At 43.8% G+C, this 23,088-nt stretch overlaps 2 protein-coding genes across 4 annotated transcripts in view; one reads left to right on the top strand and one right to left on the bottom strand.

Annotated features, from left to right (window-relative positions):
• Positions 1-12,440, top strand: part of DUSP16 (dual specificity phosphatase 16) — a 61,368-nt gene extending 48,928 nt beyond the window's left edge. For both annotated transcript variants that reach the window (XM_018085812.2, XM_018085811.2), the window contains exons 4-7: positions 105-268; positions 5,533-5,692; positions 6,390-6,513; positions 8,216-12,440. In XM_018085812.2, coding sequence (XP_017941301.1) covers positions 105-268; positions 5,533-5,692; positions 6,390-6,513; positions 8,216-9,392 — 1,625 coding nt within the window. In that variant the 3' untranslated portion in view covers positions 9,393-12,440. The remainder of the gene's footprint in view (positions 1-104; positions 269-5,532; positions 5,693-6,389; positions 6,514-8,215) is intronic.
• Positions 12,441-12,819: 379 nt separating this feature from the next.
• The window catches only part of BORCS5 (BLOC-1 related complex subunit 5), a 72,226-nt gene continuing 61,957 nt past the window's right edge, over positions 12,820-23,088 (bottom strand). For both annotated transcript variants that reach the window (XM_018085813.2, XM_018085814.2), the window contains exon 4: positions 12,820-18,391. In XM_018085813.2, coding sequence (XP_017941302.1) covers positions 18,161-18,391 — 231 coding nt within the window. In that variant the 3' untranslated portion in view covers positions 12,820-18,160. The remainder of the gene's footprint in view (positions 18,392-23,088) is intronic.

The following is a 23,088-nucleotide window of genomic DNA, read 5'->3' as shown; positions in this document are numbered from 1 at the left end:
CCCCTCAGTGCCTCCCCATCTCCTACAATAAATGGTGCTTTCTGAGAACTGGTACGGGCACCAGTGCCTACACCACCACTGAATACATATGCTTCCTCTCACAGGTGGATTTGCTGAGTTCTCCAGCTCTTTTCCTGGTCTCTGTGAAGGAAAATCCACACTCATCCCTACTTGCATTTCTCAACCTTGCCTACCCGTTTCCAACATTGGCCCAACTAGAATACTGCCTCATCTCTATCTTGGGTGTCAACGAGATGTCCTCAACAAGGTGAGTATTCTGGGTGTCACGGGGTTTACTTGGATGAGTATATGAGCTCCATGTATCTTTATCCATGCTTCTGTCATGCTTCATCCTTATAGCTATGAAACAGCTGAAGCAGGTGCAGGTAATAGCTGCCTGCATAAGCCATGGAAAGCTGTGTGAGAACTGATGATCCACCGGGCCATGTAATTAATCTACGTGCCATGTAATACGAAACCTGGTCTTCTTCCTCCTTCGTCTCAGAGAAGATGATATGGTACTTTCCTCAGTAACCTATCAACCAACAGCAAACTATCATATCTGCCATTACAGCAGGTGTACTTTCCTGTGTACAGCTCTGACTGGTTTGTTTTGGCAGGTCTTGGATGTTAACACAATTAAATTTAATGGTTACAGTAGGACAAAGGAAGATAGTCTGTTTTTTAGTATTTCCTTCAAGTGCTAGAAAAAATAGCATTTAAATACCATGAATTGTGTAATAAGGGACTACTGCAAACAAATCTTTGTACATCGACTGAAATGTTCAGACCTGGGCAATCGGTGGGGTTGTTTAAAATGAGCTTTTATGGTAGCACTGCACTAAGAAACTTCTACTGTTTTTAAGTACATGTACATTTAGTAATTTTTGCTCCTAAAGTATAGCCCAGAATATTTTTGTGTATTTAAAATGGTCAGCAAAGTCATCAAATATATCACTTGTAGGATGCTGGACTATCAGATGTTTAAAAGAGCTTGTCTCAAATTGCAGTAGGTCTATATTCCAGATATTTGCTTCCATGAGGAGATCAACTCATATTGCTTCCAGTCTGAATCTTGGGTCCCTTCACAAAGGAATTTTTATTACTTCTGCTGCATGTGCCCTCTTGCCTCCCATATTATCTGACAGTCCTATTCAATCTCCAACAGCCTTCATAAGCTGGCATTAAATACATGGATAGGGGAGAGGGAAGGGGTGCTTCACCCTACCACATTGTCTTAATTATGTGCAAGGCTTTTGTGTATGGTTTTGTATCCATGTACAAAGCTTAAGCCAGGAACTATCCTACATAGTCCTGTAACTGGATCACATTCATGTACTTTGACCATTGTATTTTTCACTGTTTTCTTCTACTTTCATTCCATTCCAGTCTGGCCATTAATAGGCTATTTTTAGTTATTTTAAGGGCATTTTTGAAGCCCAAGTAATCATGTAGAAGGTAACTGTGCTTTAATAGTGAGGACAGAAACAGAGGATAGTCAGCAGTCATTGCATCTACTTTGTCCTTTAAAATCTTCCTTGTCTTTATTGCCAGGTAGTGAATCAGCAATTCAAACTTGATTCACTTATGATGGATGTCAAAGCAGCTTATTACTATTCCTAAGTAACTTGTGGACCCCAGACAAAAGACAGCAGGAACTAAGTAATTAAAAGGAAAAAAAAAAATTCTTTGCTTTCAATGATAGGGTATTAGAAAGATGCTTTTATGCTGTCTGTTCCAGTGTGCCAAGGGCAGGTGCTATTCTAAGACAGGATGGGGAGGGAGGGAACAACTTGTTCTCTTCTGGGGCCAGGGATGTGTTACTTTGTTTGGGATGTGACTGGAACTCCAGTGGTGTGACTCCTAAATGGTGCATAATCCCAGGGGGTTGAAAGAGGCTGTTCCTTGCAGTAAATTGGTGCATATGAATAAGCGTTGGGCACAGGCATGGTATGTGTGCCTCTCCAGGAATGGAATCTAGGTGGTAGCAGCGGTCAGAACTTCCATTATAGGGCTGGAGGAGGCTAAAAACCTCAACTACTGCTGGTGAGCCCTGAGTGTGGCAGAGCTGGCTACAGCTCAGCCCTGGGGGTGGCTCTCTTGTCCATTAATCTACAGTCTTGATAGTTTCCGTGTGTGTTGAAGGAAGTCCTGCAGCTGCAGATACTTTAAAATTAATGTAAGAGCCCCAGGAGTTGGTTGGATTGGTACTTCTTCACATACTCTTGGGAATGAAAATCAAAGACTACTGTGTTTCCCATTTGGTGTGGAGAATGACAAAAATGACAGCATACCACCTACAGAAAGTTCAGAAAGTTCTTACTGCCTGGTGTCATCCTTGACAGTCAATCTTTTGGAAGTTTTTCCATTGGCAACTAAAATACCTCTTAGATTTCTTATTCATTTTTAGGACAAATACACATCTTATGATTTCAGATCTACTTATTTTTTGTATCTTTTTCCTCTTTGAACAAACACGGGAAATGCTTTGTTCTGGGCAGGTCACTTGTTCACTGCACTGAAGTAGACTTTAGTGTCGGTGGTTTATCCCATCTCTTCAGTGTACATGGTTGCCTCTGGAAAATGCAAAATGGCTTCCATCTTTAATGTTGGAAAATATTAATAAGCTGTGGAAACAAATTACAATTTCTACCTCGTAAAGTCCATGTGATGTTTTCCCAAGTGTTGGCAACTCCCAGTTTCCTGGATTTAATCACTTTCTTGATTTAACTAGAAGTGGTAGCTGGACATTGGCATATTAGGAACACAAATAATGGATCTCTGCTGCTCTTCCTTCAACATGCTTTGCTTCTGGGGAAGCCTGTATCCTATACAAGGATATTGGGGAGAGCAAGAAGGATGACTCTTACTACATTGGTTGCCCAGAAATACCTGGTAAGAAAGCTGGGAAGTAAAGAACATTCAAAAGTGGAGGGCCAGAAACAAAAAAAATAGGGATAAATAGCAAAGTTCTGTCTTGGTTAAGACACTCAAGGAGCTGGGAAGTGGTTAAGTTTGCATGCCCTGGTTTAATGGCCTTGTGGGAGGTACTTGGGACAAGAAGCCAGCTTTCTGTTAAGATTAAAATAGCTGTTTTCTATTCATGTCCAGATTAAAAAAAAAAAAAATTGCTGAAAAATTTTAGTAAGATTTCCAAAACTATTAAGATGTAGTTGTACACACTGACCTTATTTTTGCCTTCAGATGCTATCTGTGAGTTATGTCACCAGACATACTGATTTTTCTAAAATTAAATTGTCTCAAAAATATCAGCAAAAAGAACTCTTAATCTGCATTACTAATTTGACCTGATGATTTAAAGATTTTGATATTTTATCAAGATGAGCCTACCTTTTTAGGAGCTTTATAAGCTTATCTCAGAGTGAATGGCTAGGGGAATGCTTCTCTTGTTGCAGGACTGTCTTCATGATCTTTTAAAATACTACAGCTACTTGCCATTAATACCTCTGCTAATAATGGTTTATTTGGCAAAGATATGCAAACAGAAATGCTTCGTTTGTGTCCTTCAGCAGAACTATTGATTAATTCAGGAAAGATTTAGGAGACTTTTTATATTTTTTACAGATTTCTTTCTAAATGTTTGTCTGAAAATACTCATATGTTTTGCAGTGTTGCAATACTAAAAACCTCATAAAAGTTTTAAGAGAAAAGTTTGTTTCAGTTTTGGGTCTCAGTGTGATACATTGTGGTTATCTCTGTGGCATTGCAAGAGGGTACTGATATTCATTGCTCTTTGTGAAAGAGAGGGAGACTAAATTCTAACCTCGACGGCAGTGATAGTGTCCTTTCTGAAAGTTAGTATAATAGAAAAAAAAAATCTGTATTGTGGTTATGGGCCAGAACAAGCCTCCTACTTACACCTCAAGGTTTTTACCAGCATTTAAACTGTAAAACTACCTGCTTTCCTGCTTACATAACTATTCTCTTTCTTTTCTTCCAGACCTGGATTTTATTTCCTGGAACAAAATAACATTTTAGGGTGCTATTAATTTTCAGATTAAACAAGTCATAAAATGTAAATAAGCTTACAAAAGAGCATTTACCTTCTTTTCACAAAGTTGTTAGTATTAGGATTTCTGGATCTTCCTCCCATCATAATTCACTTCTTCCTCTTGGGTGCCTTACAGTCAAGGCACTGTTATGGTTATTATACTGGAGCAGGTTGCACAGGGAATGATTGATACTTTAGAATAGAAGGAAGTATAACTTCTTTCTTTAGCCTTAGGCTGAAAGACAAGTACTAATATTTTGGGGTGGTTTTTCGGCTTGTAGATCTCGGACTTGGCATCTTTTGTTCCCATTTGAATAATCAGTTCCACATCAAAAACCTTGCATAACTGTGGAATTGTGATGGCTGGACTGTGCAGCTCACCAACGTTTATGTTTTAAAAGAAATAATAAGGTTTTCCATTCTTCTAAATTCATTCCCCCCTCCCCCTGCCCCTTAGCTGTATTCTGAACAAAAATGCACCATGGCAGTCCATTTGTTCATTACCTCCCTTCTTTATACATGAGAATGTTCATGACCCTCCATGTACTTTTGTACTGGCTATTCCAGTTGATCCTTCCTCATCTTCAAGCAGTGACAACAGGGAGTGAACTGGTTTGGAGTCAGTATTTCAACTTAGTGATCTGAAACAAATAATCATTTCACAGAAGTTGATGCTGAAGAGCTTGGGATGCTGGAAGGGGAAAGCTGTGTAGCCCAGGACAGTGAGGGAGGGATGCTGGGCATCAGGGGTATCCCTTGCACATGTAAGATACCAGGAGTCAAGCTAGTCCCCTGCACCAAGAAACCCATTCCCAGTACCTTTCCTCTCTGGATAATTCCAAATATTCCCCTATTCCCTTACAGCACTCCTGCTTTTAAACATGTCAGTATGTAAGGAAGGTGCAACAGCATCAGCTGTGAAGGGCAGGCAGGGCTGAAGGGAGCTTGCTGGTTCAGCCAGGGAGATGTGCAGGAATGGGGAGGGAGAAATCAGTGACATATTGGAATTTTCACATTCCCTTAGAAAAAAGAAAACCCCTGAGACCTGAGAGGAGACTACAAAAGGCATCCATTTCATTTCATATTTCTCACCAATACCTGTGATAGGGCAACCTCAGATATCTGATTGGGAAAACACATATTCAAGTCAGCACATGGGAAGTGTTTGTTGTCAGCTTGCACAGTGAGAATTTAAACCGAAATAGCAAAAAATTCATTCTCTTGGAAGTGATGCTTCAAAGTAGCAGAAGGTATTCTACTATTATTTCTGTTCTTTGTAAACTTTGTTTTTATGGGATTTGCAGTCCAAATGTTATTTGCACGCACTGGATGTCTCCTTAAAAGAGAGAAAGAATTAAGTTAAAAGAATTAAAAGCTGAGGAGTTATCTTTTTCTCAAAAGAATGTCCCTTATACAGCTAAAGGAATTCCAACACAAATTTCAGTTTGTTTTTTAGCTTTGTAATGTGCCAAAGGTACCTTTTGACTTCTCTAGGCTTAATCTTTCTCTCTCTCTCCTAGGAGCTGATGCAGCAGAACGATATTGGCTACGTACTGAATGCCAGCAATACTTGTCCGAAGCCTGATTTTATTCCAGAATCCCATTTCCTCAGAGTGCCTGTGAACGACAGCTTTTGTGAGAAAATTTTGCCTTGGTTGGATAAATCAGTCGATTTTATAGGTGAGAAGAAAATTTAAATTCTTTCTCTCTCTCAGTTTTTTGATTGCTCTGTGTGTCTGCCTTGCTGTTATGGTTGGAGAAGCCCTGAATGCTTTCTGGGTGGTATGAAAATACCCTCGGGATCTGTGTACATGATCAGCATCGCTTTATAAGCACAGAAGCAAAATAACACAGCAAAGTAACATTCTGCCACTGCATGTTCCAGCGTGACAGAACAAAAACAGTTAAGAGCACAACTCTGCTTTCAGGCAGCCTGGTAGAATCCCAATATATGTCTGCAGAGAGTGAATTAGAAATTTGGACATACAGCTTCTGTCCTGACCTGTGAGAAGTGAGCTAGCCAAATTTGAACTGGCCAAATTGTTCCATCATGAATGCTTGCTTGTTACTTGTATATAAAATTAGAAACAATTACCTTTCCCAGACATCTAAATAGGGTGGTTTATGTGCACATTAAATTGAGGTATACTGTAACTGTGGTATGTTTCCTGTGTGTGTTATGCTTTTTCTATACTTAGTGCTGTACAGTGCTGGAGAAAAGAAGTGATTTTTTTTGTGAAAAGCTTCCATGAGATTTGTAATTAGCAGTTAATTTGGAAGTTTTGAATAATTTTAAATAACATTGCTTTCTTTGCAAACTTTTCATCATGGTAAAATGCTGCTGACTTTGACTCTTGCCAATTTCTTTGCTATGTAGAAAAAGCAAAAGCATCAAATGGCCATGTGTTAGTGCACTGTTTAGCTGGGATATCTCGCTCTGCCACAATTGCTATTGCCTATATCATGAAGAGAATGGATATGTCCTTAGATGAAGCTTACAGGTAAGAAGAAATTTCCTTTTCATACTAATTCTTGTCCCTGTGTGCTTATTTTACAGTGAATGATAAAATGTTATAGGACCAAGGGTAGAAGCAGACATTTTACCTGGTAGTTCACTGTCCTCTGCACACTCTTGTTTGAAGCATAAGACTTCTTCCAGAAAAAAATTAATGGTGTTGAATAGACATCACACAGCTCATATTAACTGCCCACCTGCAAAATGGACTTTGCTCCAAGTAGGCAAATACATGGAATGTAAACTGCCTATTAAATGTATGTATATTCTCCTGGTTCCAGCCAGGAAAGGGTGGGAGCTTGTGCAAGCTGATATTCCAGGTTATCATGTCAGCTCGACTATTCCTTAGCACTGTTGGCTCTTTCACAAATTAAAAAAAAACCACTAATAAAAAATGCAAGTTTTGTTTGACATTTTTCATGTGCTTGCCTGCATTTGTGCTAGTATATACACAAGTACACCTTTCCATTTTTCTCACGCTGGTTTTAATGACTGCACACTCATCTTCTGTACACTTCCCCAGAGAGGTTATATTTTTAATAATATTTAATTTTCCCAGTGACATATAATATGTGTGTTTGTACTACATTTAGCTCCTCAAGGTTTCTTCCCTTGTTAATTCTTTTGTCCAGGAATGTTTCTTTAAAAAAACCCCAAAACCAGAGGAGGAGGGACTTGGGCAGCTTTCTGCTTTGCAGCCTGTAAAAGCAGAGTATTTATTTAGCTATGTTGCAAATCAGACAGGTAGGAAGTATGCTTTTGTATTTAACTTTGAAGTATATGACATGATTTCTATTACTTAGGTCTTTCATACATTTGGAATTCTGGTTCAGCAAAACATTTTCAGTATCATTGCACCTTCTCCATATTCAACCCAGTACATGACTGTGTGCTTGGATTGGCACACCTGTGCCAGTCAGGCTGCTTCCTACAGGACCCAAAAAATAGGTGAATTTTTCTAGGGATTTTGCTTTCCTGTTGCCCTTTACTGCTAAACACCTACAGGACTTGAGAGAATGTTCTTTGTTTTAATGCTGCATTTGCACCTTTCTGTTTTTCTTTTTGATTATCATATCAGTGGTCAATACCAGCGTGGGGTAGGAATTGCTGGAACTTGCTGGATAAGGTCAAAATCTATCATGGCTCTTTGTCTTGCCTGACAATGATAAACAGGGTAGGAAGTGCTCACTGCAGTAACAACAGCATGAGAGAAGTGAAAGGAATATGTGATGTCATCCCTTGGAATGATGCGGAAGGTGTCCACTCTCTGTAGCACATGGGAGACAGTCTCTTGGCTAAAGCTCACATGTTGTTCATGCAAAACTTGAGGAGCTCTTCACTCCAGTCAGAAACCAAGGTAGCAAAGATCCCACTGATGAAGTAAATAAGGAAAATGATGCACTCAAATCATTTGTGGACATCCTGAAGAGTTAAAAAAATGCTTTCTTCCCCACCCACTTTTTAGCCACCTTTAAGTAGCTATAGAGACAATTGACAGCATCCAGCATTATTTTGCTTAAAACTGCCTTTTTTAACTCCATCCTCAAGTTACTTGTGCTTGACTGAACCCTAGTCCAAGCTAAGTTAAGAATAGGCTGTAGACATTCACAACATTCGCTCGAGGGTTATCTTAGGTCTGAGCAGCAGGTTCTTTAAGTAATTCTTGGTTTTTTGTCCCTTCTTACCAGATTTGTGAAAGAAAAGAGGCCGACTATTTCTCCCAACTTCAATTTCCTGGGCCAGCTTTTGGACTTTGAGAAAAAGATAAAAAACCAGACCGGTCAGCCTGGACATATTAGTAAGTTGAAACTTCTGCATTTGGAAAAAAGCAGCGAGCACGTGCAGGTCCCGGAAGGAGGGCAGAGCAGCCTCTCCATGAAGCAGCTCTGCATCACTGCTACCTCCGAGATTGTGGAACAGAAACTCACGGACTGTGGCAGTGCCCCACGCGGGCACCTGTCCCCTCTGGAAGATGGCCCACTGGTGCAGGGCATAAATGGACTGCACGTCTCCCTGGATAAGGTGGAAGACAGCAACCGGCTGAAGCGCTCTTTTTCTTTGGACATCAAATCTGTGTCCTACTCATCAAGCAGCAACTGTGTGACTGCGTCGGTTCAGGGCTTTGCCTCCTCTGAAGACACCCTGGAATACTACAAACATGCAACTGCTTTAGAGGGTAGCAGCAAGTTGTGTCAGTTCTCACCTGTCCAGGAAGTGTCGGAGCAGACCCCAGAAACCAGCCCTGACAAAGAGGAAGCAAACCCTCCCAAAAAATCCCAGAACACGTGGCAGCTGGACAACCAGGGCAAACGGCAACATCTGGGGAGAGCCAATGGCAGTGCCACCACTCAGCGGTCGCTCCTGTACCCCCTCCACCGGAGTGGGAGCATGGAAGACAACTACCGAACGAACTTCTTGTTTGGTCTCTCCACCAGCCAGCAGCATTTGGCAAAGTCTGCTGCTGGGCTGGGCCTCAAAGGCTGGCACTCGGACATCTTGGCTCCTCAGACATCGGCTACATCCCTGACCAACAGCTGGTATTTTGCAGCCGAGTCCTCACATTTCTACTCTGCCTCAGCCATCTACGGGAACAGCGCCGCTTACTCTGCCTACAGCTGCAGCCAGCTGCCCACGGGCTGCGAGCAGGCCTGCGCTGTGCGCAGGAGGGCAAAGCAGGGGGACCGAGGGGACTCCAGGAGGAGCTGGCACGAGGAAAGCTCTTTTGAAAAGCAGTTTAAGCGCAGAAGCTGCCAGATGGAGTTTGGGGAGAGCATCATGTCAGACAATAGGTCCAGAGAAGAACTGGGGAAAGTAGGCAGTCAGTCAAGCTTTTCAGGCAGCATGGAAATCATTGAAGTGTCCTGAGGGGCAGCAGGCTTGTGTGACTGTATCAGAGTTGCTTCCCTCTCCAGGCTGCTCCCCCAGCATTTGAGAGATCCCTGTAAATCTGAAACTGTGTGTAAAAAGGTGGGGGGAGGGAAGAACCTTGAGGCTTCAGTGTGAATGCAGCAAAAGGTTAGTGCCGCAAAGAAATGACGGGCAAGCGTCTGCCCGAGGACACCAGATGTACCGCTGGATTTTTCTCCTCTCCTCTCCTGAAGAAGGGCAGAACACTTCAAAGGTCTTTCCCTGATAGAGGAAGCAATTGTATGCAATGGATTGCACAGCATTTCAGTGGGTTTTATAAAGGAATCTCTCTTGGCATCAACCTTGCTCTGGTTCCACTGAAACACGTTCCTACCTGTCAAAACTAGTTTTGTTCTCCCCTCCTCATGCCCCATATGTTCACCAGTGCACCTTAGCCCTGACACTGAGCCAACCTCTGGAGGGAGACCTTTTTTCTGTAAGAAAGGAGGCTGGGAGCAATTCCAAGGGACATAGGGACTGGTTACAGCAAAGCTTGTCTGAACACACATTTCAGACAAATGTAAATACTGGTGTAACTATTGTTCTAATGGATAGGCTTTAAGTGATTTGCTAGAGAGCTGCTTCAGAGAAAAAAAAACAGTACCTCAAAAAATATAAAAAACAAACTAGGGCTTTATGGCTGCCACATGCTGGTAGTCAGTTCATCAGCAATGTGAACAAGTAACAACTAGCCACATTTGATTTTTTTTTTTTTAAAGCTGTCTACGCACAAGTGTTTCAATTGGTTCAGCAGCAATGCCTAAAAGAAGATGAAAGAACCATACTTAGGACTGTTTCCCCCAGTCTTTTGATACAGTATTCGTATTTTTTATATTAAGCTGGCTTCTGGGAGAGGGGTAGTTGCTTTGGCTTCTAAACTGTAATGGAGTGGTTGATAGGTAGGGTTACATGCAAGAGAAGTGGCTGCTACAAGTGGCCACAACATGCTTTTCTTGACAGTTAATAATTCAATAGGAGGCTCTTGAAGGCTTTTTTGGTTTGGGGTTTTTGTTTTGTTTTTGTTTTGTTTTGTTTGGGGGTTTTTTGTGGTTTTTAAGATAAAAATGGGGTAGGCTTTTATCCTTAACTGACCAGTACCACTGAGGAACTGCTCTTCATTTATGGTCCCAGTCCTACATGGGGTGAGGGCAATGCAGGTAGTTGGGTTTTATTCCACTCCAACATGGATTGAGACTGGCTTCTCATTAGTTTTGCTGACTTCATCAGATAAAGGGAAGTCTGGCTGGCTGCCCAAGGAAAACAGAAGGGGGCTCCAGTGTCCCATCTCACAGTGTGTGTGAAGGAAAGGGGGTTTGAGAAGGGACAGCTTTCCATTAAGGGAAGCCACTCCCCTCCCACACTCACAGCTTCAGAGGAACTCGATCCTGGCCATTGTTCTCTGTCCCAGTGTAGGGTCTTGGTTTCCCAGCATGCTGATGTGTGATTTGTCTGCAGACGCTCAACGCTGTACCATGTCCTCCCTCATCACTCCAGAGAAGATGCCAATGTGAGGAGGTGCCACATCCCTGCTGCCAAGGGGGTGTTTCACTGAAGATTAGGCACAGCCCTTCTCATGTTTTTGACAGCAACCCAGCTGCTTCCCCTCCAGCTCCCATTCCTGCGGTAGCTGGGCTGCCCTGTTCACCTTGGTTCACGTGCCCACGCGGCTGCAAGAGATTTGTGGTCAGTGAGGGGTGGTACCAGAGGCACTGTGTAAAGCTTCATCCTTCATGCTCTGAGGGAAGCTGCACATGTCTTAACCTCGGTCTTTCCCAGCTTCCCCTCAGAAAATGTGTATTGAGGGGAAACTATATTTTTTTTGTCCCATTTCAGTTTAGGCAGCTGAAAATTGTACATCACATGTAACAAACACTTAAACCCTGGCCAACAGCTTTAAAAAAAAATTTGTCAGCAGCAACCTGAAGCCCTAATTCAAGTGAGCAGCTTGGGTTATTTTAGGGTTTTTTTTACTGTAAGTTTAGCTAGTTTGTGACTCAAATCTCAGGTTTTACTATATTGAAAAGTGGAGAAGATTTTGTCATTGATATGTTTTGTGGCTAGGATGTGACTTTAATTTCCTACAGTGGACTGTTGAAAATAGCACTGAAAGCTACAGCACTGATTAACTTGATCCTAAAAAGTGCAAAAGGCACAGGGAGAGACAGTACCAGGAGACTCTGTTTGGGCTGTGTGTACGAGATATTGGAAGAAGAGGTAGCCCAGGCAAGGGACAGGTTGACATCACACATATCAGGTGTTCATTAAACATACTGGCACTTGACTCTGTTTATGTATCAGGTGAAAACAATTACATTACAACTCTTTTCAGCATATATATACACATACTCTGTGTGTATATACCTATGTAAACAGTTTAACAGTGCTTCCTCCAGGAAAAGCCCATGTCTGTGATTTAAACCAGTTAATGGGGGTTAACACATATCAATCCCTGAAGACAGAAACAGATTCTTCCTATCTTTTGTGCTCCTTCAGACATGTGTTCCCCCTTCTCTATGTTTGGGTTTTGGGTCTTCTGCTGTGTTTGTGGTTTGTTTGCTTGATTGCCCTCTGAGGAACTGAAATGTGGTCTTGTGGCTCCTTGTGATTTCCAGTACACTCTAGTCCCTGAATGAATCAAAGCTGTAGGCTTGGTATTTTCAGGGGATAAGTCCCCATAGGAGGAAGCCTTAACCCCATGTCCCACACAGGGTGGTGCCCTGGCTCCTATCTGAACTAGAGTCCTGTCCCTGAACAATACTGGAAATGGTTTGTAGAAGTCTGGAAGGCAAAGTGGAGGATGTGAGAGGGGAAATGTGTACATGTTCAATATGAATATAATCTATGGCCATTGGTGTATGGCATACTTGGCATATTTGGTTTATGGCAAGCTATTAAAATTGTTCAGAGAGATGTGAGTTTCTCATCTTGTTGTGTCATGAGAATTACCTGTATGTATGATGAAATAAAATCAGAAATGGTACCTGTTTATATAGAAGGGCTGAGGAAGGAGTTGTGGAGTGTGCATTACCTGCCTGCAGTACAACCTGCTCCTGAGTAGGCAGGACGAGCAGGGGGCTTGTCCTTTATCATACATACCCTTCTCTGCAGCTGTGCCTGCTCATGAATTACATGGCTTGAGCAGCTTGTCACAAGCAGCCACGATTTTATAGCACCAGTAACCACTTAGGCCTCTTACCTGTTCCTGAATACCCCACCTCTTCTGCTCCCTTGAAGAGCAACAGTGGCACTTTTCTGCATTTAACACATTAACAATGTCTAATACAGTTGTGAGTAACCTGTTCCTCAGGCAGCTGTGTTAGTCTTGTTGAAGCAAGTATTTCAAATGGATTAAGTTACCTAGAATGATCCCCCTGGTTTGTTTGGGTTTTTTGCCTCCCATACTTCTTATTTGAAGATTAATGTAATTACTTGTTTAAATACTTGTTTTGACTGATTCTGTCAGTCTTGAAGCATGCAGAGCAAGTTCTGCTTGCTGAGATTGGAGAACGCCCCTCATTGCTGCTTCAGAGAATAGCTCATACAAACTACAATGTTTGTGTAACAGCATCTTCAAACTCAGGTGCAGTAGCAGAAGGTTTTTCTTTTCTTAAAAAGAGAATTTCAAAGCATAATCCCAGAGAGGGAAATGCAGAATTCTTAGCCTCCCTAAAAGAAACCAAACCATCAGCCAGAGCACAGGTAACAACCCATGTGAGTTTCTGTGCTTATTTTCTACAAACAAGATGTAGCAACTCTTACATAGAAACCTGCATCAGATAGAGTCCATCCATCACCACCTCAGACCTGCCCTGGCTTTGGGGACTGCTGGGTGAGCAGTTTTCCTTCACAGAATCAGAATCACAGAATACTGAGTTGGAAGGGACCCCCAAGGGGTGAATGGCTCATACAGGGATCAAACCCACAACTTTGTCATTATTAGCACCACTTTCTAACCAACAGAGCTAATCTCAGGGTTCCTGTGGATCAGGCTGTCCCGTGCAGGCTCACGTATTGAAGAAGTTAAAACCTAACTGTGGCAGCTAAAAGCAAGCCAACAGCCCCCACAGAAGGATCACAGACCAGCTGAAAGAGGCTAAACTTGTGCTAAAAGCAGAGTCTGACCCATTCAGTGAAGTGCAAGGAACTGGGAGGAGGAGATGAGCAGCCAGCAGGGCAGAGGCCAGCCTGGAAGTCAGCCTGTCCAAGGATGCCCAGCTCCAGCTCCTTCTGTGATCTGGTGAAGAACTGATATAAAGCATCTGTCAGGACATGGTCTCTATTTGACAGGAAGATAGGTGTGGGAGGAAAGAATGAAAGAAACAGGATGTACTCTGCTGCTCATGTTTAATCTTCCCACTCAGGCTTGGGAAAGCCGCTGGGTGCACACAAGGTGCAAGTGCCCTAACAAAACAGGCAGTGGTCTCACACTGCCAGTGCTCTGCACAGGGAAACTGCAGTCTTACACAAGTCTTGAGTCCTTGATCCCAGATCCTCATCACCTCCACGAGGTTGCCAGCACAGAAAAGGTAGGCAGCCAGCTGAACTACAGTCCCACCCCACTGCTGGTGAGTCCCAAGCATTGCTGCTCACATCATGTATTTAAACTGGACATCAGTGCCAACCAGAATTGGGGTGATACTGGAAGAAAACATTTATTTTCACTCGGGGATACGTTTCCTTACAGTCCCAGGGCAGAGGCAGCCCCAGGGCAAGTGAGACCAGCCATGTCCACAGCACGAAGGTGGGTTCTGGGTACAAAGCAAAGCTCAGCACTGTCTACATAGGTCACGGCAAGAAGTGGTGCACTGAAAATGAAGAATAAGCAAGGCAATTGGAGAAACAAAACACTTGGGAAAGAGCCACACCAAACGTTTTACTGCTGGAGCTGAGGAACATGTAAGCATGTAGGGAGCTGAACGGAGAGCAAATGTGCAAACAGGATAACCACTCATAAACCACGGAGCGCTCAGCCACAATGCTGGGAATCAAAATGCATGCTGGCAGCTTGGGAACAGCAGGGACAGTACAGTGGTACCTCAGGACACCACTGGCACACAGTCAGAGAGAGGGGCTGGCTCATACAGTGCATGGGCTTGAGAAAAACATGTATTTCTACTCTTTCTGTGTAAAAGCTTAGAGGAGGGAAAAAACACACTTTAAATATTTCAGTATACTTAATTTAAAATGCATTTACTTAAAAAAAAAAAACCTGAAAAGTCTTTTCTGTCCCCTTCACCAGATCTTCACAGAAATTGCCCTGCAGATAGGTTGGCACTTTAGCACCCTGTCAATGTATTCAATTACAAAACCAGAACAAAGCAAACCTCTTCTGCACGGGTAGCACACTGACCAGTGTGGGATGCAACAAACACCAGTGGCAGCACAAGGGGAGAGTTGCAACAGCAGTCAGGGGAAGGACCAAAGCAGTTCAGGTCAGCAGGGAACCACAGACTCAAAGACTCACTCTCCTCCCCAGCTTTTCAGAAGATTGCATATCAAGAAGCTTACCTTGTGCCCCAAACCACACACCACTTCAGAAAGCAGAAAAGGGCAGAAATGTCTGGTTTCAGTGGAGCACACCAGATTATTCTCTGTTCATAGCACTAAATTTGTGGTAGAAGTAACAGCTAGCACATTTGTGAAAGATACCTGAGGCCTCCTCCAAGAGCATTTGGCTTGGAAAAGGAAATTCATAAGCAGAAAGGTAATTTCAGTCACATCTCAAATCTGCTAAGCAGCATGGGAGTGAAGCGACTGTCTCACCCTGAGCATCACCTGCACCTGAAGCTGAAAGCAGCGTGTAGAGCAAAGGCAACAAGGAGCAGCCAAGCAACAAACAGCAGCTCAAGAAGATGTGGCATGAGGCGTCTTCCCCTCAGCAAGAGGGCCAAAGACTTACAGTTAATGAAGGCCATGACAATGTTTTAAATAAAGCTGTAAACCATTGCTTGAGAACAGTTAGAGGGTGCATGCTGTCTTACAGTACCCATACAGGTGACTATCCTGTGGAACGGAGGTGATGACGTATGAGCTTTAGAAGAGGTTCCCCTTCACATTTCAGCTCTGATTTCTTTCTAGTTAAGCTAGTAGGTCTTTCACAATCTGCCCTTGCTATGTGGAAAGCTCTACCTGTGAGGCCTAGCAGCACAGCCAGTGTTCCTAGGAATAAGCATTTTCTCTCATTCTCAGCCCAATGCCCAGGTGTTTTTCAGCAACTGAGGAAGGAACTGATTTGCAGCCCTCAGTCCTGCAGCCTTCAGATGGGAACAGTATTCATTTGCCCTCATTAGCACTGCATGGAGCAATGCTTTTATCTGATACTTAATGGTATGAGGCTAGATGTCTAGAAACCTTACACGAGAGAGCATCTTACAGGAGAGAACATCTCAAGGGCCCTGCCTTGAGATCCAGTATCAGGATCTTCCCACTAGCATAGGCTTCCAGCACACCAGGGTGTGGGATATTAAATGATCCCGTCTGGCAGACAGCTGAATGTTGCACATTTTAAACATCCAGACAGCATCATTTGGACAAACAGGACAAAAATTACTGCAGCTGCTATTTAAAGCAGTTCAATATTCTTGTGTGTCTGATGGCAGAAGGCAGGGACACATTCCATGATGGACAATGACGACTCGCCTGGGCATGGCCACGATAAGCAGGTTCTCATGGGTTAAGTCTCACACTGTAAGCTTTTAACAAACCAAGTGTAAAATAGGCAGGAAGCTTGAACAAGGATGTTGTATCCCATGCAACACACAGCATATGCCTACGTACGTATTACTGTGTAAAACCTCTGGGGTGGGAGCAGCAGGCAAGGAGGCCTACTCTGCTGCCTTTGCTAAAAAAATCTCCTGCTGAGTTCCTTGGCCTCTCTGAAGCAGTCAATTGCTCTTCCTAGGGCATCATTCTAGGGGGCTTAATTTCTATAGGACTCTGCTTTCAGACAGTGTTCAGCAGGCCCTGGGGTCCAACCACCACTGTGGTTCAGATACACATCAGTTTGCTGCAGTCTGCATCACAAAAATTCACTCTACACTACATGGCCTTTGGGAATGCAACAAGAGAACAGCCTGTTGCTTCTTGCCACCAGGCAATAATTAATATCATCAAAAACCTACTCCATTCTTATTTCCAAATGCTCAGAGACAACCTTTTGCTGATTAAATACTCTTAAGTACCAAGATGTATCAAAGCAAGTTGCCTTTGGCAAGTCACCTAGCCTTGTGCTGTACTGGAGGCTGGTTTGTCCCTGACTCTCAAAGAGGGCCGTCCTCACCACTGCAACTGCACTCCTGACATACAACCACCCTTGGGGTTCATGGGCACTTCAGCCTCCTCACCAGCAACAGCATCCTGGGTTCAACAAAACAGACACAAACCTACCCTGGCCCAGCAAATCAAGGGCTCCTCACTCCTGGTTACATTCTCTTTCTGCTGCAACAAGAGCTGCCATGCACTGGTGATGCAGGCTGTTAAACCCTATTTCTAGATCTATAAATATTTTTACAGCAGCATGTAAAATATCCCTGTCTTACACAGGGGGAAACCAAAGCTCAGAGAGGTGCTGCAAAGTGCCTGCAGCCAGCAGACCAGCAACAGACTTGGCAACTACCCTGTCTCCTGTGGGTCAGCCCAGCAGCTGGGCAGCATGGATATGCTGCCTGCCTTCCAGCAGTGCCCTTGGCTTCCTTGGGAGAAGGCAAGAACATCCTGTTGCCTTTGGAGCAGGTGGCTGAGAACAGTCCCCAAAAGGCCATGTGGTTTCAGTCATGAAACAGTGTGCTTAGGCCAGCTCTCAGCACAATGGCAGCTAAGCCAGTGCAAAGACCCAAAGGACTTCTTGTGTCTCTCCACTCCATACACCAGACGGTAAAGAAGCAAGTGCACCTCTCTGGTAGAAAAGACAGCACCGAGATAACTGGAGTGTCCCAATAAAAAAGACACATCATGTCCAACTTTGGGATGGAAAGTGAGCAGGTTGGTACCAGTGCCTGTCAGAAGAACATGAAATGCCACCAGCTGGGGCATGGGGACATTGCCAGGGCAAGGGGGAAAGGAACACTAAAGCTTGCTTAACATTAACTACATACATATCTAGAACAGTTATTCCTTTACAGGCTCATAAATTAGTGAGTCCATACAAACAGGAGCCTCGAGGACATGCCAAAACCCTGCAATGCAAACCATGTTAATTATGATAATAGGCAGATTTTAATAAGCCAGTTCCTGGCTCTTACATTTTCACCTATAAAACACACATATTTCCAAGGCCAGGGGATGTCAGAAATACCTTCCAGCCATCTGATCATCTAAACCCCAGTGGCACAAAAATCATGTCAGAAGGTTCGTCACACCCTGTATCCCTTTGAATATTTTTAGTAAAAAACAAAAATTCAGATGAAAGAAAATTCCTCCTCTGTAAACCCCAACAGCAATGAAACAAATGTCTCTGCACAGGCGGTGGTAGTGGTAAAGGAGACAGGAGGCCAAGAGAAGGGAGATGAAAGAAATGTAAATCATCTTCTCCAGACGACAGGACAGGGGAGCTCCTGGATTCCTGGCTGTGCAGTTCTGGCAGTTGATGCCGTTCTTCCTCCGATGCCCTGGCAGAGTCAGGCAGCACTGTCGTCTGCTTCAAACATCTGCCAGTCCAGCCTGTTGGAAGTGTGTCTGTGCTGAACACTGGAGCATGGAAGATGAGGAGGGGCAGCCTGCCGGGTCAGCTAGGACTTCAGCTCCCGGTCAGGTTTCATGCTGAAGGGCTCCAGCCTCTCGCTCTCTGGCAGCATGCTGTTCAGCCGCTCCATCAGCGGGATCGTCTGGTCGATGCCCATCTGGATACGGCGAAGGATGGCAGACATCTCATTGACCTTCTGGATCTGCTCCGCATACTTGGCATACTTCTTCTGGCGCTCCTGCATGAAGCTGTAAAGAGTTTCCACAGAGAGGTCCATCTGTTTAAAAACAAGTAGAGCAAGGCACATTAGACCAACTGTTGCTGGAGACGTTTCAGCACTCTGTCTTTCCTAAAAGCAACCAAGAACCACCTTAGATGCCCCACTGGAGATACCAGACAGGTAGAAAAGAGCTCCTCGGAAGGTACATAACCAGTTTGTCACTAAATGGGGTTCATAGTTGTACACCGGGGTGACATATGACAACCTCAGTTCTACACCCAAATACCTAATCAGAAGATTCTTTATTTGCAGGACTGAAAGCCAGCAGGCACTGCCAGGGATTTCCCAATAAACCAATATACATATCCTCCAAGTTACACAAACTCAGGGAACGCATGGCCTCTGCCTACACCTGTAGTATATTTTCACTGGAGATTGTTCATTTGCAAGCATTAAGCTCTGCCATACTTGCCAGTGCTAATTTTCCTTAGTTGCAGAGTAACCTGGCTAAACCAAACCACAGTTGTTACTACCATTGTCATCTGGAAAACTCCTGCCTTGAGAACCACAATGGATTGCTACTGTCCCTAATTTCCCTGAAACCCAAAAATAAGGAGTGTTATGAGTGACCCCCAGAGAGACATTAAGTAAATTAGTCATGCAATTAAACACAGTCAGTACCCAAACATGGCTCAAGCATGATGACAATGACAGGAACTGCTGTGCTGTTCCTGCCACTGAGTGATGAAGGCAGCCTTTATAATTCACAGTCCAATCTTCTCTTCAGCCAGACCTGCAAACCCCAGGCAGAATTCAGTCAGTAGCTTCCGAGTCAGACGGTTTAAGCTGTTTTACACATTGTAAGACACGCCACATGTTCAAAGAGTTTGGTAACAGGTCTGCTCCGAGCCCTCAAGCCCGTATCTCACTGTAGCTGCACTCAACAATCCCGGTCATTCCAGCGCACAGGCTCTTCGGCTCTTCCGACTCTGAAGACATTTTGTGGAAAGCAGTCCCTCACTTGGGACACAGCACATGCCCACAGGGGCTGCTGAGTGAAGGACAGAGACAGACACACACTGACCAGTTTTAGCCCACTGCCACCTCTTACCACTGTTTTTTCCAAATCTCTCCCATCTAATCACTCCCAGAGGAAGGAAGTCACTGCTCATGATGAAGCAGCCTCAGGGAATTGGTGCTGGGAACTCCTGGTCTACTAAGAAGCACAGGTTGAAACCACATCCCTCACACTTTAACTGTGTGACAGAGTCAACCCATTTGTCAGAGAACAGTGACTGTACCTGTCACCGGAGACAACACAAATTTATCAGTGCGGTGCTAAAAAACACACCGTGCTAACCTGATCTGACTTACACAGTACTTAATCAGCAACTGTAATCCTGACCCAGTATCCAGTGGCGCAGGTTTGTAGGGGAAAGCCTTCAGCAGGGGGAGGAGTGGGTGGAAATGGTGCAAAGCGGGAAGGTGCATCCCTCACCAAGGACGGAGGTCCCACCAGGGAGCACTGCCGTCCCACTGGCAGCAGCAGGGTTTGGCACTGGGGGAACAACTGGTGTAGCTATATCTGCTGACAAACGTCCCTTTCAAGCCCAGGGAAGAGGTCAAGTCAGAAATAGTCAAGAAAATACTGAAAACCTAAGTTACCTTAGGTTTTTTGTAACTTAACTTACTTACAAACAGCATTTAAAACAAACACACAAGTTTCCACTGAACTTGTCATGGGGATTAGCACACATTTTTTCCTCTATCACCTCCATCAGAGCTGGATACTCTTTAATTTCATCTGTACTTTCTACTGCTTTTAGGCTGAATTCTTTTTCTTTGCCTCTGTGCCTCCCTCCACACTTTCACGCACGGGAGAAAATAAAACCAGCAGAGCAGGAAACTCCAAATAGAGTGGAAACAATTTAAGCCTACACAGGGGTTTCTATTAAAACCCCAGCTCAATAATTTAGTAGCTTGGCGCTAGCTCTGTAAATTGGAGTGTGTAAAAAGCAGACCACCACCAACCTGTAAGTTAAATCCAGTGCCTAAAAACATCCTACCTAATGAGACAGTGGCCTGGAGTGGCAGCCAGTCGGAAACCTGCCAAAAGCCAGCATGCCTCATTAAACTGAGCAGTGTGGGGACCCAGGCAGAAACCTCCTCTAGTTCTGAACTTCTCATCCACAGGCAGGCTCTCCATGCGGCCTCACAGCACTGCATAAGAGGCAAAGCTTGCACCTACCAAGCTTTTAAACAAAAAACACCAAAGGCCCCTTTTTTTCTCCATTCCAATAACTTCCATCTGCTGACTTTTTAGGCTCCTTTTGTAAATACGTGTAACGTCCACTTACGGGTGAGGAACGCAGGAAGAAGCTGGAGCTGACCTGCAATAGGAAAGAGAAATGTGGAGTGGCTTCCAAGCTCTTTGCTACCTTTGGACACGTTCACAATGGCCGTAAAAAAAAAGCTGCCTCACACAAAAGGAGAAAGGGTGGAAGTGAGTGTTTCCTACAGTTCCCCTACACCTAGCATTCGGGTTTGCCTGCTGAGGGAGCCACGACAGCTGCACAGCCAGCGACACAACAGGGAGGACTGAAGCTGAGTAATTGTGAGGAAAGGTCAATTTTTACTCAGACTGAGCCTGGTATTTTTAACTATTAAAAAAAAAAAGGCAACTACACGTTAATTCCTGTAGATAAATGCCAATGTCTCTTTGCAGCTTTCCTTGAAGCAGGTCTAAGTACACACATCCTTCCTGCCTCCTCCCCCTCCAAGCAAGCTCCTCTAATCCCAGTCCTTGTGCTTTTACCTTTCCTGGCATGCAGTCCCATTCCTCTCACACTCAGACAGGTCCTTCATACTCTGAGGGTCAGCCCTATTTACCCACCACAGAGACTAAAACTAGCCTTTGGTAATCCATAATGAGCAGGGAGCATGCATAACAATCCACTTAATTCCAATCTATTTAATTTCATACAGTACCAATAAAAGCATCTGGAGAAGGGGAGCTGAGGGGGAGTCTGCTCCCCTGCCTACAGCCAAGGCAGTCCATGCTTTTCAAGATACCCTTGAGGGTCAATGAGTGAATCTGCCTTCTCTGAACAGCTCCCATCAACTCCCACCTCCCTGACATGAAGCCCTGCCAAATTCACCTCTGCAAAATGTTCAAGTCTCAGCCTTCTTGTCCATCCCTATCTGTGAAGCTCTCTGGGAAGGCCCAGCAAGACACTCCAGAGCTAGCTGCTCTTCCAGTACCCTACAACCATCTGAGAGTGTTTATTTGAGCCATTGTTCCTGCTCTGTTTGCTTCAAGCCTCCTATACAGCAGGCCACCAAGTTGCAGATAACTTCCCATCAGCTGGCCACTACTCTGAAGCCAGAAGATATGAGAGATGTGAAGCAGCACTGTCACCAGCCCCTTGACAACCTCACCATCAAGGCTTCATCATCACCCATCTGTCCTTCAAACATATTCACTGAGTAAGCTACAATCATCCCCAACTGAGAGGTACAGAAGAGTTTAGAGAGTTTAAAGGCTGGACCTGAAGCCTGTAAAGAAGCAACAGAACAAAGCAGAGGGCACAGCCCAGCATGTGAGGTCAGAGTCTTAATTCTCATCAAAACAAGAAGTTCTGCCCAATCTGGACTTGAGAAAAAAAGATGGGTTCTCAGTGAAAGGGTGAGAGTTCCTAATGAATATTTTATTTCTTTCCAAAAATCATTCTTCCTGTTAAAGCCACAAACCTGAGGCTGGACATGCCCAGAGTAGAAGACAGGATTTTTCTTCCCTTCCTGTGTTGAAAAGCATGTTTCTTCATGTTTTTCTTTCAGAAGTACAGTATATATATATAGTATATATATACACTTCTATAGTATATATAGATATACTACATATATATATACATACACTATAGTATATATATACTTCTTTCAGAAGTATATAAAAATGAACAAGCCTAAAACTCACCTTCCAGCATGACATGATTTTTTAGTACAGCCAGTGATATTCACAATTTGTGCCTTTTTCTGTTTCAAAGCTCATGCCTCTTCTGTGGCTCAGCAGCAGCGGGACACTAATTCATGCCTCAGTTTCACATTTTAAACATGAAATGACATCTACAGGGCTTTTCTTTCTTCAAATAAAAACAGATTAATAATTACTTCCAACAACAGGGCAAGATGGATATTTCCCCACTTAAATGGGCCCCAGCACAGCCTCTCCTGCTACACCATTCACACTGTCAACCCATAAGAGTCTCCTCTGCATTACACAGGCCCATTTGTAACACCACACTGGTGAAACACAAAAACAACTGAGGATACTGTCAGACATCTTGCACACCATAAATTCTTGCATTCATTTAAAAATTTTTCTTGGCCCACACTGCCAAGCAGAATAAAGACATTAATTTAGCCCACAAAAAGATTGAGGTCAGCACTGGCCACTGCCCAATTCTTTTCAAGAGACCACACTGAAAGCAAACCAGTGCCCATATATATACATCTCTTACCTGGCATGGGTTTATAACACCTCTGCCATGGGCATATGAGTGTCCTGAGGTCTTGGAAACAGTGGTCACATCTTGTTAGTTCAATGACTGAGAATGAAAATTGCAGCTAGACACATTTTCCCTGGGTGCAGAATATGGTTGCAGAAGTTCATTAAACTTGGAATCAAATTTCTAGAGAGGCACTGCTGACATACATAACAAACCAAATACATCTGAGGATGCTTGGACATTCTCAGC

The sequence above is a fragment of the Manacus vitellinus genome, unplaced genomic scaffold (genome assembly GCF_001715985.3).
Source record: "Manacus vitellinus isolate BGI_N305 unplaced genomic scaffold, ASM171598v3 scaffold_88_pilon, whole genome shotgun sequence".
NCBI classification, from domain to species: Eukaryota; Metazoa; Chordata; class Aves; order Passeriformes; family Pipridae; genus Manacus; species Manacus vitellinus.
Note: the sequence above shows the minus strand (reverse complement) of the source record. Positions and strands in the feature narration are given on the sequence as shown.